Source organism: Chiloscyllium plagiosum, chromosome 21 (genome assembly GCF_004010195.1).
Source record: "Chiloscyllium plagiosum isolate BGI_BamShark_2017 chromosome 21, ASM401019v2, whole genome shotgun sequence".
In the NCBI taxonomy this organism is placed as follows: Eukaryota; Metazoa; Chordata; class Chondrichthyes; order Orectolobiformes; family Hemiscylliidae; genus Chiloscyllium; species Chiloscyllium plagiosum.
Genome location: NC_057730.1, coordinates 34,003,551 through 34,020,710, shown reverse-complemented (window position 1 = coordinate 34,020,710; position 17,160 = coordinate 34,003,551). Strand labels below are relative to the sequence as shown.

Below are 17,160 nucleotides of genomic sequence, written 5' to 3'. Positions count from 1 at the left end.
AGTCTAAGTGAATAGGCTAGAACATGGCAGATAGGATACAAAGTAAAGAAATGTGCAGTTATTCACTTAGGTAGAAAAAGACAGAAAGGAAGAATATCTCTTAAATAGTGGGAGTTTAGGATGTGTGGGTGTTCAAAACAATACGAGTGTCCTTATTCCAGAGTCAGTAAAAGCTAACAAGCAATTAGAAAGGCATATGGGATGTTGGCATTCGTTTCAAGGGGATCTGAGTACAGAAGCAAAGATGCCTTGCAGCAGTTGTAGAGGATCTTGGCAAGTCATCACCTGGAGCTTTGTGGAGAAAGTGAGGACTGCAGATGCTGGAGATCAGAGCTGAAAATGTGTTGCTGGAAAAGCGCAGCAGGTCAGGCAGCATCCTGAAGAAGGGCTCATGCCCGAAACATCGATTCTCCTGCTCCTTGAATGCTGCCTGACCTGGAGCATTGTGCACTGTATTGGCCTCTTTATCGAAGAAAGGATACACTTCTCATAGAGAGATTGTTCTCCAAATTAATACCTGTGATGGTGGGATTTTCTTAAGGGAAAGGAATGAGGCGACTTGATCCATATCTTATAGTGTTTTGCAGAATGAGAGGAGACCTCACTCAAATTTACAAAATTCTGATTGGGATTGACAGAGTGGATATAACCTGGCAGGTGGGTCTCAGACTAGGGGACAACATCACAGAATAAGGGACAAGCTATTTCAAACTGAGATGAGGAAGAATCACTTCATTCAGAAGGTGGTGAATCATGAAAGTTTCCGTCCCAGAGGGCTATGGGGATTTGACCATAACACAAGTTCAAGACAATATACGAAGGCTTAATGACATTAAGGAATATGGAGATGGTGCTGGAAAATTGAAGAGATGACTAGCTATGATCTAGAATGAGCTGTATGGTCTACTCCTGTTCTTTGTTTTTACGTGGTAACATGTAAAAGATTGAAATCCAGTTTCCTTTGAGGTACACAAATGCCCAATGGAAGGCCTCAGGTTAAAAGAGTCTGAGGCAATGTTAGGTGGGACGTCTGGTAATGAAGACATAGACACCACAGCAAACAGCAAACAGCACTTCAGCCACAGACACAAGCCACATACAGCCAGAGGCAGATGGGAGTCACCTTGCCAGAAATATCTGAAACAAGAGACAACTTGACCAGAGAAGAAGTGACAGATGAAGGTAAGTATACAACAGATTGCAAACAACTATTACATACAAGCAGCCTGGCAGAACAGATTTACTCAGTGGCAAAAACAAGCTCTCTCAACAGGGAAAATGGTATGTTCAAGCGAACCTGGGAAGCATCGCCTGAGCATACGAACTGACAGAGGAGGAGCGGTCATCACTGTTGCACTGCAGACTATCTAGGACACATGAAGGATGTTAACAAACCAGTTCATTTCCTACAGTGCTGAAAATGTGTAGCTGGAATAGCACAGCAGGTCAGGCAGCATCCAAGGAGCAGGAGAATCGACGTTTCGGGCATGAGCCCTTCTTCAGGAATGAGGAAAGTGTGTCTGATCTCCAGCATCTGCAGTCCTCACTTTCTCCTCCATTTCCTACAGTGACCTGCCAAGACACAGCCTAGGTACATAGACCTTGAAACATGGATAGAAAAGGTCTCCCAGAACAGTCCAACCATTTTACCTCAGGATTGCTTTAAAGTCTGCAGAGATAAGGTCATCAGCACGCAACAAACTCAATGCAATAATGATTCACAAGTTGAGTCAAATGAAGAACTGTGAAATCTTAGGTACACATTTCTTTATAAAGTCAGTCAAGGGTCTTCAGGGGATGCACCCAACAAGTTCGACACAGTCGAAAACATCTGCAGCAACACAGTTGTACAATTCAGAGTGGCAACACAGTTCATTGACTTGCACTTGAAGTATAATATATATATAAGACAAGTTAAGGATAGAGGCTAACATCACAGACATAACTAGTTGAGTACAGCTCCACACAAACTCATGCAGATCCATGACCACCAGTTAGGAGCATAAATAAGAATAATCTGAGTGCAATGTCTATGTTGACACTTTGACTAACTTTGTGTTAATCCAAGTAAAATACTACAATGATACTGATGACTGCTTTTCCCATTTTTACTTTCAGTCTTCCATTGATGTGCTTTACTGTGTAATCCGGGATCTCACCAACCAAACTGATGAAGAAGGGTAAGCTTTTTTCTTCCTTTTCATTTTGCTGTGGATCTTGTGTAGGACTGGAATGAATTTTCCCCATGCTTTGGTGCAGTGTTATTTCAGGGACCTTCATGGGGAGTTTCCCACCATGGCACGTGACAAATTTTCTCATGCAATCGTCCACAGCTTGCCTCATTGGTTATGTACCTGGCATCCATAATGTCCTTCTCGTCTGACTGTGCAGTCACAGAGACAAAAGTGCTCACAGCTGCCAGGACCTCCCAGTGTTCATGCTGTGGGCACCAGACTTCTAACCAGTACCAGCTGAAATGCTGCCAAGCTATAGACTGTCCTTCAAAGCTTGTCACTTGACTGGAAGGTGGCACCTAGTCCATGGGCCTGTTTGTCTTGGCGGATGGGGGTGATGGAGAGGACATGTAATCCTCTTTCTTTCATACCATCAAAGGAGGCCATGGCACCAGGCATTACCAGAGAGAGCCACCTAGCTCAATGCAGTGCCCCTGAATGAAGAATTGTAGCCTGGAAATGTAGAAAGATGGTGATTGAACTTTGACACCATGCAAGGATCTCTGCCATTATCATCTCACTTCTCAACTCACTCTCACTTGAACTCTTCCATTGCACACAGCTCCCAACAACGCTAATGGTCTATCCCTCTCACTACTGGATGCAGCACCTTTACGCAATGGCTCTATCTATGTCAAGCTCCAAAACCATGAAGTTGTCTTACCTTCAGCCCTTCCTACCAGTGTCCCCTCCACTGAAGACAGCAGGAAAAACCCCAACTCCCACAGGACAATATCCACCCATACTATATTAAATCCCAACCTTATATTTGGAGGGATGCTCTTCACAGTTATCAGCCCCTCTGTATCTCAGTTGAATGAGTTCCATCAGTTCAGTTCTGAACAGTTGCATATCAAATAAACAAAGAAAACATTGGACTTTGACTCTATCCAAAAAACAGAAGACCTCTCTTATGCATATTTTACTAATATTTACATATACTTGAGACACTGGGAGGGTCTGATAACTGAACAGGCCTCCATTTACCTTCAGCAACATGACCCCAGACAGTAGTCTTTCCCCACTGCACTTTGACAAGAGCTGCCCCAGTCTTTAGCACATCCCTCAGCATGTCGTCCAGGACCTTGGAATGTGCCAGTCTGCAATACATGATTAGGGTCAACTCCATGCTCTGGAAGGCCAACAAGTTTCAGGCAGACCAAAGAGCATCTTTCACCGAATTGATGGCCCTCCAGGCACAGTTGATGTTTGTCTCAGTGTGTGTCCCAAGGAACAGCCAATAGCCGCCTGATTGATGAGTCCTCAGCTTCCCAACTGACACAAACTCAACCCTGGACTGGTTCAACTGACCCTGCAGGACTGACCTTGGCTCATTCCCCAACTGCAAGGACACTGATCACAAGGCCCCGATTACACCAAATGTCAATATTTAAAGTGAATTAATTCAATTAATTCTTAAACTGTTAAGTTCAATATTTAGATTAAGTTGATCATGATCAATCCCTGGACTGAGATCATGCCCTTGACTGTGACAGCAGTCTCTGACTGACCATAGACTCCATAGTGTAACTGTGTAAATGTTCAGCCACCTTAAGAGCTACTAGTTAAGTCTTTAAAATGCTATTCCTCGGTCTTTTGAAACTTAGCCAATGGCTTCAGCACTCAATAAATGAAGTCATTTTGAATAAAGAACATGGTTTTATACCACTATTCATGGCTCTTCCATGCCCATTCATCCAGAATACACTGCGCAAAAGACCGGGGACCTTATGGTAACCATGCCACCTGTGAAACTACTTAGAAGTGAAACACCCATTCACTAATGTGTTGAAAGCAAGGTGGAGTGAAAATACCCCAAAAATGTCAATCAAACAGACTTTCAAATTGTGAATGACAGAACCTCTAACCACTTCTTACACATTTATTTAACCAAATTTAAATAAACATGGAGACATTGACAAAAGAATCACAGAAAAACTAATTTATTATAACCCACGTAACAATGCCAATCAAGCAAAGTTAACTTAATAATAAAAGCAAAATGTTGTAGATGCTGGAGATCTGAGATAAAAACAGAGAAGGCTGCAGAAACTCAAGAGGTCTAGCAGCAGCTATTGACAGAAAATTTACATTTTGAGTGCAACATGCCTCTTTCTTGGAACTTTTGGTTTTTCCAGCACTTGCTGTTTTAAAGTAATCAGTTCTCTCCAGCTGCCTAAACAGCCACCCGACATTGTTAAGCATTTTCTGAATCTGGACTCTCAGCCAAACATATATACACTATGTTTTTTGGACTGACTGCAGCTGTTACCTAGCAAATGTGAAACAGCCCTTTAACCATTTTGTAAATAGGGCCCTAGTCATTTGCTCAACTTATAATCTTGACTCAGAAATCAATCACACCAAAGCTATCCTGCTGGCCAATGCTTTCCTGAGCTGATTACGGTTTGTGACATACCACGCAAACTCATAATGAGCCAGAGGCTATCACGACCAGTCAACAAAAACATACCTGGTCTATTTCACATTAAACTAGAGAAGCAAGGTTTCTCAAAAGATTGAACAGGTTAATGAAGCCATTTCATGTTTATAATATTCAATGGTAATGTGAGTGATGTTTTCCATGAATGAATGCAATCGTCGTTCACAATGATGTTCTGTCTACCACACAGATGCTCATGTATAAAATTCAATGCCAGTATGTTGCCAGGTATGTTGGCTTAAATTCAATGATTGGCTGAACAAATGAAACAGTATGTTCCTTTGATTGTTGTGTGTACACTGTACCCAACCAGCCCACATCTGCAAATCCTAAAAAAAGTCCAAAGTTAAGGGTGATTCAATGATTCGGCAGCACTTCCTTAGTAATCCCGGGTGCACCGATAACTAACTTACACTAATAACTAAGTTAACGTAATCAGTTGAGCTCATAGCATGGCTCAAGTTACCCTTGCTAGAAGTGACATACATCCATGCAGAGGAACTTCTTTTTGCAAACAAAATTAATATGCTTAAGCCTTGAACATATTTTTTAATTTGTCACAATCTTAGTTTACAATAAGATGGAAAGATTGTGACTGTGGACACAGAGCAGCAAGTAACATCGTTACAAATTAAATCAAGTAACATTAAATTCCTCAAACATCTGGCCCAGGATTGGACACAATGCTTCAGTAAGACCCAAGCTATGTTTTCTCTCACGCTCATTAACGTTCTTTAAACTTTTTGCGAGTTCTATATTAACAATTACCACCCTAAGGGTTGTGGGTTATATCATAACACATTACAATCCTCTGACATTCCCTCTAGTTGACGCTTACAATACAGATCAAATCTGTATGCTGCTTTGATAACAAACAGCGGGAATAATATTCTCACTGTTTACCTCTTCAGACCTTGCCCTCCCTCTGCTGCCATATTGGAAAGAAGCAGTCAGTGAATCTGCAGCCTCCTGGTATTTTGCTGATATTTTGGTGAGGATCTGGACAATGACCATAGACTGGACATTTAACCATGTATGGACATCCCAGCTGACCTCTGCATGTCTTCCTCTGATATTCTTGCCTTATTATTCTCACAGTGCTGACACAATGTGTCTCATAGAGGATTTTTTCTCCATGTTTCCAATTAGAGAGTAATATGGAATTTTTGTTTCTCTTTTGCCATACTTCCTTGTACTTCATTTACTCTTAGGCTGGTTCAGACAGACACTAAGATCCTTGTGTTGTCACACAATATCCCAGATCGACTGTATCGCCAATGGCTGCAGCGACCAGTGAACCTGCCTCTCACCCTGATGATGGACACTTCAGAGATGGAGCCTGTGGACAAGCTGGTCCCAGAATGTCTCACTCTCCTCCTGAAACTTGGGATTTACATCCAGCAAAATCCAAAGGTCAGAGTTCGAATCCAGTCTGAAGCTGTGAATTTTTGATTCCTGTGCTTGCACTTCAGGCAGTGCAGCGGAGAACTCACCTTCACTGAGACAATGGGCTGAATTTTAACAGAAATGGGCTTAGGGCCATTTCTGGGGAGGTTCAGGGACGGTTCCTCTCCTGAGCTTGAGTTCCTTCACACTGCTCACTTCATTAAGTACACATCATGTCTCCGTAGCTCCCCATACGACCTCATGCACCCTGGTGCTGGGATTATCCAACGTTTACGCCAAGGGTGCCATTATTAAAACCCAACTGTGCAGTACGTCAATGCTGCCAGTCTGCTCTGAGGTAGCGCCAAGTGTCAATGCAGCACCCACAGTAATGCATTGGGAAGGTTCAGGACCAGGGTAAGTCCCAGCATCTTCACTCTGCTAGCTCATACACTCTGCTATCCCCCCTGCCGCGCCCCCTCCCTCACCTAACCTCACTCTCAATATCACATCTTCCCTCAGTGGCTCTTATTCATCCCATCCCCTTAAACACTAACTCTTCCTGTCCTCTACACTTCCTACACACTCATTCACTTCCTACTCCCTCCCTCACTCACTCACTCACTCACTCACTCACCCCCCATTCACACTCACTCACCTCACTCACTCACTTGCTCACTCACTCACTCAAGCACTTGCTCACTCACTCGCACACTTGCTCACTCAACTCAATCACTCACACTCACTCCCTCACTTACACTCACTCTCATTCATTCATTCACTCATTCCCTCACTCACTCACTCACTTGCTGACTTCCTCACTCACTCAATACCTCACTCACTCACTCAGTCACTCCCTCATTCACTCACTCACCTCAATCACTCACCGAGGAGAAAGTAGGGACTGCAGATGTTGGAGATCAGAGTCGAGGGTGCATTGCTGGAAAAGCACAGCAGGTCAGGCAGCATCCAAGGAGCAGGAGGTGAAGGGCTGACGAAGAGCTTCCTGATGATGGGCTTATGCCCAAAAGTCAACTCTCCTGCTCCTCGGGTACTGCCTGACCTGCTGTGTTTTTCCAGCACCACACTCTTGACCCTCAATCACTCACCTCCCTCACACTCACCTTGCTCAATCACTCACATTCACTCCATCACTCATTCCCTCACTCGCTTACTCACTCACTTGCTATATCGCTCACTCGCCTCTTTCAAACACTCACTCATTTGCATACTCACTAACTCACTCATTCATTCACTCGCTCACTGATTCACTCAATCAATCTCTCACTATCTCGCTGACTTGCTTGCTCACTCCCTCACTCACTCACTCGGCAGTTCTCACCACCTTTCTTGAGCAGCCCCCTGACTGACCAGAGTCCCTGCGACTGTCTGTTGCTGTCTGACATGCCAGCCTGCCTGGCTATCTGTCTGCACTGAAAGACAAGGCAAGTCAGGAAAGTGATTGGTGAGCCCTGGGATGTACCCTGTTCCACTGCATGAGGTGAATGCCCTGTCCCTGCACACAAAGCAATCTGACAGCAGCACTGTCACAGTGAGCTCCAAATGGCAGGGGTTATACTAAAGGTGAGTCCCAAACGTATCCTGATGATGTGGTGAAGATGGTGCTTTAATGATACCAACCACCACGCAGGGAGGGGCAGAGTGAAAAAGTCTGGCACTGGAAAAGCACATCAGGTCAGGCAGCATCCGAGGAGCAGGAGAGTCGATGCTTCGGGCTTAAGCACCTCATCAGGATTCTGCCTGACCAGCTGTACTTTTCCAGCGGCACACGTTTTGACTCTCACTCTCCAGCATCTGCAATCCTCACTTTCTCCATCATACAGAGAGGGCACAGGCAGTCGCTGCCCATGGGCTGTGATCTGCAAAGAGTTCTCCTTGTTACTCAGCAGCAGGCAGACTCTCAGGGCATGAACCATGGACATCAGCAGCATGCAAATCTCCTCAACAGACATTGGCATCTGATATTTGCCAACCTCCCAGGATCCTCAGGGTACCTCATCGATCCAATTGCGACTGTTTCACTGCAGGGTGCACTGGCAACCAGCATGGGCCAGGCTGGTGCAGGAAGGGTTTATGGAGAGGCACTTACTCCCAGCTCATTGATTGGATCACGCTACATCTCAGGGCTGATTGCTTGCTCTCTCAGCACTCATCCACTTAGTGGCACACAGCATCCCTGCCTTGCTTTACCTTGTAGCACAGTCACACATCCAGGCAGCTTGGAATCCTCAATCACAGGAGAAAGACATCTTGCAGGACGCCAGTGAGTTAGGCCTATCTCCCAGCAGCACCATGTGCCAGCAGCTTACCCAACAAGCACTCTGCCTGGGCAGCCAGGAATCAGACTCTGACAGGAATGGGTCCCACCAATGTCCATGTAGAGGCAACAGCTCCCAGCACCGTCCCCAAGACCAGTCCAGAGGTGTGGCCTTGGTCAGGTCTCTGGTCAGGAAGTCCATGCCTATGTACAGTGGGCAGTGGCTCACAGTCAGTCGCGTGGCTGCGCAGCGGCCAGATATAGAATGAACACAGTCGGGGAATATACACAGGCATCCGTCAGGGCTCTGGGCACAACCTATCCAAGATGTTGGCCTGGCTCAGTCTGTCAGTCCCATCCTGAGAAATCAGGTGGATGGGGATGTGGAGGAGGGTGAGGGGCTGTTACTGTGGGCAGGAGACTCAGGAACCTATTCTTGGGGATATGACACCCACAGCATGAGGGGGTAAGGGGGAATGACAGTAGGTGACAAGAAGGAGCAACAATATTTATAGGGGAAGGGAATACAGTAAAGCATGGATGGGAGTGGGGTAAAGTGGAAGGGGATTCTTCTCCAGTCAAGTGCAGTGGTTTAACCCCGGGGGCAGTTGTGTCTGGACAGCCCAGCTATGCTGAGGGTCTTTGTTGCCAGATGCCTTTCTTATTGAATGATTGCAGAGTACTACACACAAGCAGCAGCTTTTATTGACCCCGGCAGCAACTTGCTCCATTGGTCTACCATTCAGGTGCCCCATACCTGTACTTGAGGGTTGACCAAGTTGGTTGAATCCACTCCTCAAGGTGCCACATGTAACCTCCAACCATCTCACCAAACAGGCCAATTTCTCGCTTTTTTCAATATTTCTATAATTAATGTATAATATGCACAAAGAAAATTGAGACAAGAAACAGTTTTTAAAACAAAACTCTCTGAACTACACCCACCCCCACCCCCATCTCCAACCAGCCATTTCCTACGGAAGGGTTTAGGATTCATCTTCAACTTCTGGAGACTTCACAGCAATCCAAGAGGTGGCAACTCTACAGTGTGCCATGCCATCTCTGTCATAAATATAAAGGCGCCCGTTTTAACTGGGGAGGGGCACTGGTGGTTCCGGTTCATGGACACTTGGCAAATCATAATGATCAGACATTATTAGGATGAATATTATCAGTGACTCACCTAAATCCAGTTGGCCCCACCTTGTGGTGGAAATATAACAGCAGGGAAATACCAATGGGGGGTCAAGGGAAGTGGTTCAGGAACTCTGGATGTGATCATAGGGAGCCAGGAAACCTGGGGCTAGGAAGGCAAAAGGACACAGCAGGGAGGTATTGGGAACCGTGGGGGTATCTGCAGTCATATCTCAGTTTCCACCAGACTTGGGACAGTGCATGTATAAAATAAGGTAACCATAGCCTTACCAGAGCATGGGGCTGCTGTCTCATTAGAGAGAGATGGCTGCTGCTACTGTTGCCAGTTGTGCTTTAACCTGTAAAGGAAGCAGTCTACAGTTGATAGTGATAACACATCTCACTCATACAGAAAAACATCACTGGACCAAACCATACGGTGCCTGAAGAAATCCGACATCTAATCATCAAGGAGAATACCATCAAGTATTTGTGCGCCAGTTCAGAGCTGATGACTCCTCAGACATTCCTCAAATGCTATGAGAAATCAACATATGTCGTCCTAGACTCAGGTAGAGTACTGAGTGGCTTCCTCATGTGGAACTGGGGACATTTCTTATATTGACGGGAACTCTCACTGAAGAGCAAAAACTTACATGGTTCAGGATTTTAACAGGATTTCAAAAGATCAAAAGCAATTAACATTTTCAATCCTCAGGGATAACCTGAGGAAAATCGATTACCAAAAGCCTTGATTTCAATTGGGTGAAGATACAGGAAGGAATAAAAGTTTAGGATAGTGCATTTGGAACTTGGGAAGAAAAATGGATAATGATTTGGACCAGAGAATCACCGATCAATAGAATAGAAAGACAAAGGTAATGCAGAGAGAAAAAGAGAAAGAGATGCTAGAATTTGTAGAAAGATTTCCACGTAGATAAAGGGGATAACAGAATAGAGTTCCTTACAATGTGTTCCGTACCTTCTTTCTGACACATTACATAAGAAAAGCCAAAATAAGTAAAGATTGAGTAACAAGTAATGAACCAGCATAGGAAATAAAAGGGAACATTTAGATATTAGTAATCTTAATATAATATACTTCAAGATGATAATAGGGAAGGACATAAGTATGACAAGAAAATTGGCTAATAGACTGAGACAAGTGGATTTTGAGGGCATTAGAATAGAGCCAGAGAGGGAAAATGGGCAATTTTATTAGCAAACAATGAATAGCAATGGGAAATATTTAGCGAGTGGGTTGTAGGTAGGACCATTAAGGAATAGACTGTATAATACCACAGGTGATGATAGATAGCAGAAAGACAAAAGAATTATTTTGTTTTGATATTTGCCCGAGATACTGAACATGTGAACATGACAGTGATGAGATAAATAATAGGATAAGTGTATTTAAAACTTTAACAATGTGTTCAAAAAGCCAATAACATTCAAAGTGGTTAAAACTCCAGATATACTTCATCCAGGCACCACCCTCCACCAGTATATAGGACTGGGCATGGGCTGTTGAGATCGCTTGCTACCACCAATCTTCAATTGTCTTTGTTTTGTCTTTGGTTTAATGATTAAGGTCAGCTGATACACCACCATATATTTTCTGCAGAGAAGGTGCTGATTTTAGATAACATGAAGGCTTGTCACATGATAGCAATAAGTACAACTGCATCACATGACATAAATACAACTGCATTTGGTCCGACATTATCACTAGGATCTCAGGGAGCTGGGACAGATACATTGACTCCCTCCAAAGGCTGAAGTAGAACTCCTTGTCTCTGAAACTGTGAGACATCACCAAGTAGAACTAGTATAGCATAAACATGAAACCCTTCAGAATCATTAGATTAGATTTCCTACAGTACGGAAACAGGCCCTTTGGCCCAACAAGTTCACACCAACCCTCTGAAGAGTAACCCACCCAAACCCATTCCCCATATTTACCCCTGACTAATGCACCTAGCACTCTGGGCAATTTAACATGGCCAGTTCACCTGACTTGCACACCTTAGGATTGTGGGAGGAAACCAGAGCACCTGGAGGAAACCCACGCAGACACGGGGAGAATGTGCAAACTCCACACAGACAGTCGCTTGAGGCTGGAATCAAACCCAGGTCCCTGGTGCAGTGAAACAGCAGTGCTAACCACTGAGCCACTATGCCATCCCATTATCTCATAGAATTTTAAAACTGCAGGTTTTCACAAGACCTCAAGGAAAACCATTTACATTACTCATATTCATTTAGCAACAATGTTTCATGTCGTGCTCATAAGATGGAAACTGTGGGAGCACATGATCAAAAACTGACCTTCATCTACATGTACACTTCACCTCACAGAGAGACTCACTGTGGCTGACCTGCTTATAGTTCCTCCTGATAACCTGCATGATAAAAAAAAACAATTTATCATCAGAGTATTTAAGTCACTTAACTGTAAATTTCCATCTTTTGGAAAAGTGGCATTTAGAATTATGGTGGCTTCAAGTGAAATAGTTTTAAGGTAAGATACCTCTGATACTACACTTTCAAGTGCAATACCTTGAAAAGGTATGAAGTAATTATTACTTGTAAGGTTTTTAATTACACCAATGAGAAGGTTATTTTGCTCATCATGGTGTCTCTCTGAAAGAACTAACAATACATCATTATAGTTAATAATTCCCTTACACACATGGCCAAATCAACAGAGTAGCACTAAAATGCAGAAAAATGTCTGTGAACTTTGACCAATAGGCAAGAGAAATCCTCTTCCCCCCATTTAGTAGGGCAAGTTTGCCAAAACTTTATTCAGAAGTCTGCAGATTATGTAATGCACATCAGTGAATTACTGTGGCACATTTGGACCACCCCATAATACCATCAATAGATTTCCTCTCTAATCAATATTGGAAAGAGCACAGACACCAATTAATGTACCATTCATCTATGGATCAGGCTGTTATCTTGTAATCCAGTATATAATACCACATTATACAAAAATACAAGTTTAAAATGAAAGCAAAATAGAAATGGAAATGATTAGCGGTAGAAAGTCCATGAAAGGATTTTCACCCAAACTGTTAACGGATTATATTTCTTGGAATATTGAAATGTCATGTCACTACTGCCATCAACTGGTGGATTACATAACTGACTAGCTAGCTGTATTCTGTTCATTCAGTTTTAGTTATCAGGATCTAGTCATTCTGCTTTGTTCATGATTTGTCAATACTGCTGTAATTAACTTTAACAGATTGGATTGACAGTGTTAGCTTCATTAACCGATTCATTCCTTTTCATTTTGCAGAACTAATTTGGCCATCTCCTCTTCATCTGTTTCTTGGGGGTTAAAAGATTCCTCTTGGGTCTCCACATCAGAGATCAAACAAACAGCTTCCTGCCAGCCTCATTACAATCATATTTAAATACTCAAAGTGAATTCTTGTTATTTTTGTTTTTATGTTTACCTCTTGATTCTCAAATAAAAAAAATTGTGAACCTAAGAATCTACACTTTCATCTATTGCACCTTGTATGGAATTATGACAGGAATCAATTTTGCCTCCTCCTTGATATTGTAGTTTAGAACATGTACAGTAGCCAGGTGAAAAGAAAATTAATTTTCAGCCAGCACTATAAAATTTGTGAATTGTTTCTAAAGAAGAATCTTAATCATAGGAACTTTTTTTTGTGGAAAAGAAAGCCCTTTCCACAAAAAAAAGTTCCTATGATTAAGATTCTAAGCTACATCTGATTATTGTGATCCTATTTTTCTATTTATTATGATTCCAACTGATGATACGACTGGGCAAGTCAGATTGCAGAATGAATTCTGGCCTGATAGAACATACTTAATCTTTAAATTTTTATTTAATTTGGCAGTCTTCCACTGAAACAACGCACAAGGCTGCGGGTTTGTTTTAACAATAAAACAGACATTTAATACACAAGATTTTTTTTAAGAAAAGCTATCTAAATATAGCATAGTTTAAAAGAATTCAAAAACAAGAAAAACCATCCAACACCATCACTTCATAGTTAATAAAGACATCAGAGAAACTTCCCTTTTTTTATCAAATCTAAGTTTGGTTAGAGCCTATTCATCTTCTCCCTATAGCTCTCCAACCCTGGCAACATCCTTGTAAATCTTGTCTGAACCCTTTCACGCTTTGCAACATCCTTCCGATAGGAAGGAGACCAGAATTGCATGTAATATTCCAAAAATAGCCTAACCAGCGTCCTGTACAGCCACAACACGACCTCCCACCTCCTGTACTCAATATGACCACTGGTGAACTGTGAGACTTTAGTCCTTTGACTACTCACTCACTAAGAATACAGAGTTTCTGAGTCTTTAATAATCTGCAGAGTTCCATAGAAACACTCCTGGTTTTGAGGTTTTCATGAAATAAACCCTTACACTGAGATAACTGCTCTGAACAAATTCTTTTTGCTAGGAGAAACTCATATCTAACTTCAGTTGGGTCTCCTTCAAAATGAATCAATACTTTTTCATCTCTGGCTTTTTCTTTAAGCTACAAACATTATTTGATCATTCTAAACCTATTAGCAAGCTAATATAGTGTCAACTCTCTCATTAAATCTCAGTCACTTGAAGGAAAATCAGTGGCAAAATGGAAGCATCTAGGAGATAGTGAGGACTGTAGATGCTGGAGATTCAGAGTAGATAGATTGTGGCACTGAAAAAAAAACACAGCAGATCAGGCAGCATCTGAGGAGCAGGAGAGTAGACATTTCGGGCAGGAAACCTATCTACTCTAAAATGGAAGCATCCAAAAGTGAGATTCTATGGGCATGGTACACACTTGGCTATTTCACAGTCAATGAGGGTAATACAGTGGATATTGTCTACATGGATTTTTTTAGCAAGGCATTTGACAGGATCCTATGGCAGACTAGTCAGAAAAAAATGAAATCCATGGGACCCAAGGGAATATAATGAGTTGGATCCAAAATTGGTTCTGTGACAGGAAACAAAATGCAGTCGTGGATAGATGTTTTGCAAATAGGAAGCTGTTTCTAGGAAGTGGTGTTGGAGTGGGGTCACTGTTGCACCGCTTGTATGGTTTTGGTTGGTGGCTGAATTTTGCTGTCTGGTTTGCTGCTGAGGTGGAAACCCTCAACTTCATTTGAAAAGAAACTTGGAGCTGCAGCTGAAGCGCTGTAACCAGCGAGGCTACAGATCAGGCTGTGGGTAAATGGGGTTAGACTGGGCAGCCAGTTTATCCAGCTGAAGGCTCATTCTGTAATATTGCTATGGCTTAAGACACTTCACTGTATCTATATTAAGATGAATGGTCTTCAACAACCACAATCATCTTGCTGTGTGCAAGGTTGGACTGTGGAGAGATTTACTTGGTTCTCAATTCTGTTAGATCTCATCGGTGCCACACTCTGTCAAATGCTAATGTCAAAAGCAGCCTCTTTTACCCCAGCCCAGCGAGTGGTCCTGGCAGAACACAAAATGATTGCCACAGTAAATGCCATACTTTAGCCAATTTTATGCAAAAACCTTTCTTTTCCTCCAACTCTCCTGTAGTTATCTTGTGATCATCTTAAGCTTGTGCCCTCTTGCTTATACCTTAGGTTTTCCTATTTTCAAGGGCTCAACTATTCACTTCATAAACTAGAATTGTTAAGGTTGCAATTAATGGTTGAGAAAAAAATAGGAATTGCTGGAAAATCTCAGCAGGTCTGTTGACAGTGAAGGAAGAGTGGACCAGGGTGCCCGCAACTAACAGTCCCCTTGGAAGACTGACAAGCAAAGAGAGGGAAACATCAGTCTTTCCCCACTGGTCACTGATATTCACTATAAACCCAGCGACTCCCACAGTTACTGGCCTATGCATCCTCACACCCTGCTTCCTGTAAAGACTATCCCATACTCCTCTGTCTCATTTGTTTTGAAGATGCCAACTTCGACAAGGGAGCCTCTGAAATGTCCATCTTCTTCCTCAACCAAGGATTCCCAGCACCTTGGTTGAAAGGGCCCTCCAGCCAGGTCTGACCCATTTCCTGCACTTCAGCCCTCACCCTTTATCTTCTCTCCAAGGGAACGGTAGAGTTCCCCTTGTCCTTACCTACTATGCCACCAGCATCTACATCCGGAGGAACATTGGCTCCCCATTTCCGCCACCTCCGGCAAAATGCCACAACCAGATATATATTACCCTCCCCTTCCTTGTCTGCTTTCCACAGGGTCTGTTCCCTCTCGGACACTTTGGTCCACTCTTCCTTCATTCCCAATTCCCCCACCCAAAACAGCACCTTCTGTTGCAACCAGAAGGTGCAAAACTATCTGTTTATCTCCACCCTCCTCAGTATCTGAGGGCCTAAACATACCTTCCAAGTGAAGCAGCACTTTGCCTGCATTTCTCACAATCTAGTCTACTGCCTTCGCTGCTCACAATGTGGTCTCCTCTACATTGGGGAAATGAAGCACAGGGGACTGCTTCGCAGAACACTTGTGCTGTATGTGCAAAAAAGACCCTGGATTTCCAGCTGCCTGTCGTTTCAACATTTCACCCTGTTCCCTGGCCAACATCTCTGTCTCAATCTTGCTACAGTGCTCCAGTGAAGTTGAAAGAACAGCACCTCATTTTCCGCTTGGGGACCCTGCAGCCCTCCAGACTCAATATTGAGTTCAATAATTTTAAGGCTTGAGCTCTCCAGTGTCCTTATCCCAACCCCCACAAACCAGGTCTTGTTATCACATGGCAAAAGTGAGGACTGCAGTTGCTGGAAACCAGAGTCTAGATCAGAGTGGTGCTGGAAAAGCACAGCAGATCAGGCAGCATCCGAGGAGCAGAAAAATCGACGTTAACGGCAAAGCCCTTCATCAGGAATAGAGGCAGGAAGCCTCCCGGGTGGAGAGATAAATGGAGGGGGTGGTGCATGAGGAATTGTAAGGGGCGGAAGTGATTAGATTAGATTACATTACGGTGTGGAAACAGGCCCTTCGGCCCAACAAGTCCACACCAACCCGCCGAAGCGCAACCTACCCATACCCCTACATTTACCCCTTACCTAACACTGCGGGCAATTTAGCATAGCCAATTCACCTGACCTGCACATCCTTGGACTGTGGGAGGAAACCGGAGCACCCGGAGGAAACCCACGCAGACAAGGGGAGAACGTGCAAACTCCACACAGTCAGTTGCCTGAGGCGGGAATTGAACCCGGGTCTCTGGCGCTGTGAGGCAGCAGTGCTAACCACTGTGCCACCATGCCACCCAGTGGTTGCGGAAGTGGCCATGATGGGGGCGGAAGTGATGTCATCGATTACCATGGGGGTGGTAGCTGTACCAGCCACATGGCTAATGGCGTCTGAGCAGTTCCAGAGGCCAGGGGGAATCTTCTGGAATGTTTGAGGAGCGCTGGTTATGGAGGTGGGTGTATAAACGTTTGTTGTACTTACACGTGACATCACCTCCGCACCCCACATCATCGCTGACGTCACACGTTCAGCAACTTCTGCCCCCTCTACTGCCATGTTGCCACCACTTCTGCCCCCACTAATGCCACTCACTTGCATTCTGCTGACACGCCCCCCAACAGATCCCACTGTCACCATCCCTGCCCCCAGAACCCTGAGGGGAACATCACCCCTGCTCATGACTCCACGCCCATTCCCCCCACCACCACACCCACTCCAGTTACAGGCTC

General features: G+C 43.9%; 1 protein-coding gene across 1 annotated transcript; it reads left to right on the top strand.

Annotated features, from left to right (window-relative positions):
* The first annotated feature begins 1,176 nt into the window (after window positions 1-1,176).
* Window positions 1,177-12,826, top strand: LOC122560446 (testis-expressed protein 47-like). Its single transcript, XM_043711078.1, has 5 exons — window positions 1,177-1,182; window positions 2,119-2,180; window positions 5,889-6,090; window positions 9,888-10,047; window positions 12,783-12,826. Exons 1-5 carry the CDS (start codon window positions 1,177-1,179, stop codon window positions 12,824-12,826), a joined length of 474 nt encoding a protein of 157 aa, XP_043567013.1.
* The last annotated feature ends 4,334 nt before the right edge of the window (window positions 12,827-17,160 follow it).

Coding starts and splice junctions, on each gene's coding strand:
- LOC122560446 (XM_043711078.1), top strand. Junction 6,091..9,887: donor ACATCCAGCAAAATCCAAAG/GTCAGAGTTCGA, acceptor TCACTCATACAG/AAAAACATCACTGGACCAAA. Junction 10,048..12,782: donor ATATGTCGTCCTAGACTCAG/GTAGAGTACTGA, acceptor TTCATTTTGCAG/AACTAATTTGGCCATCTCCT.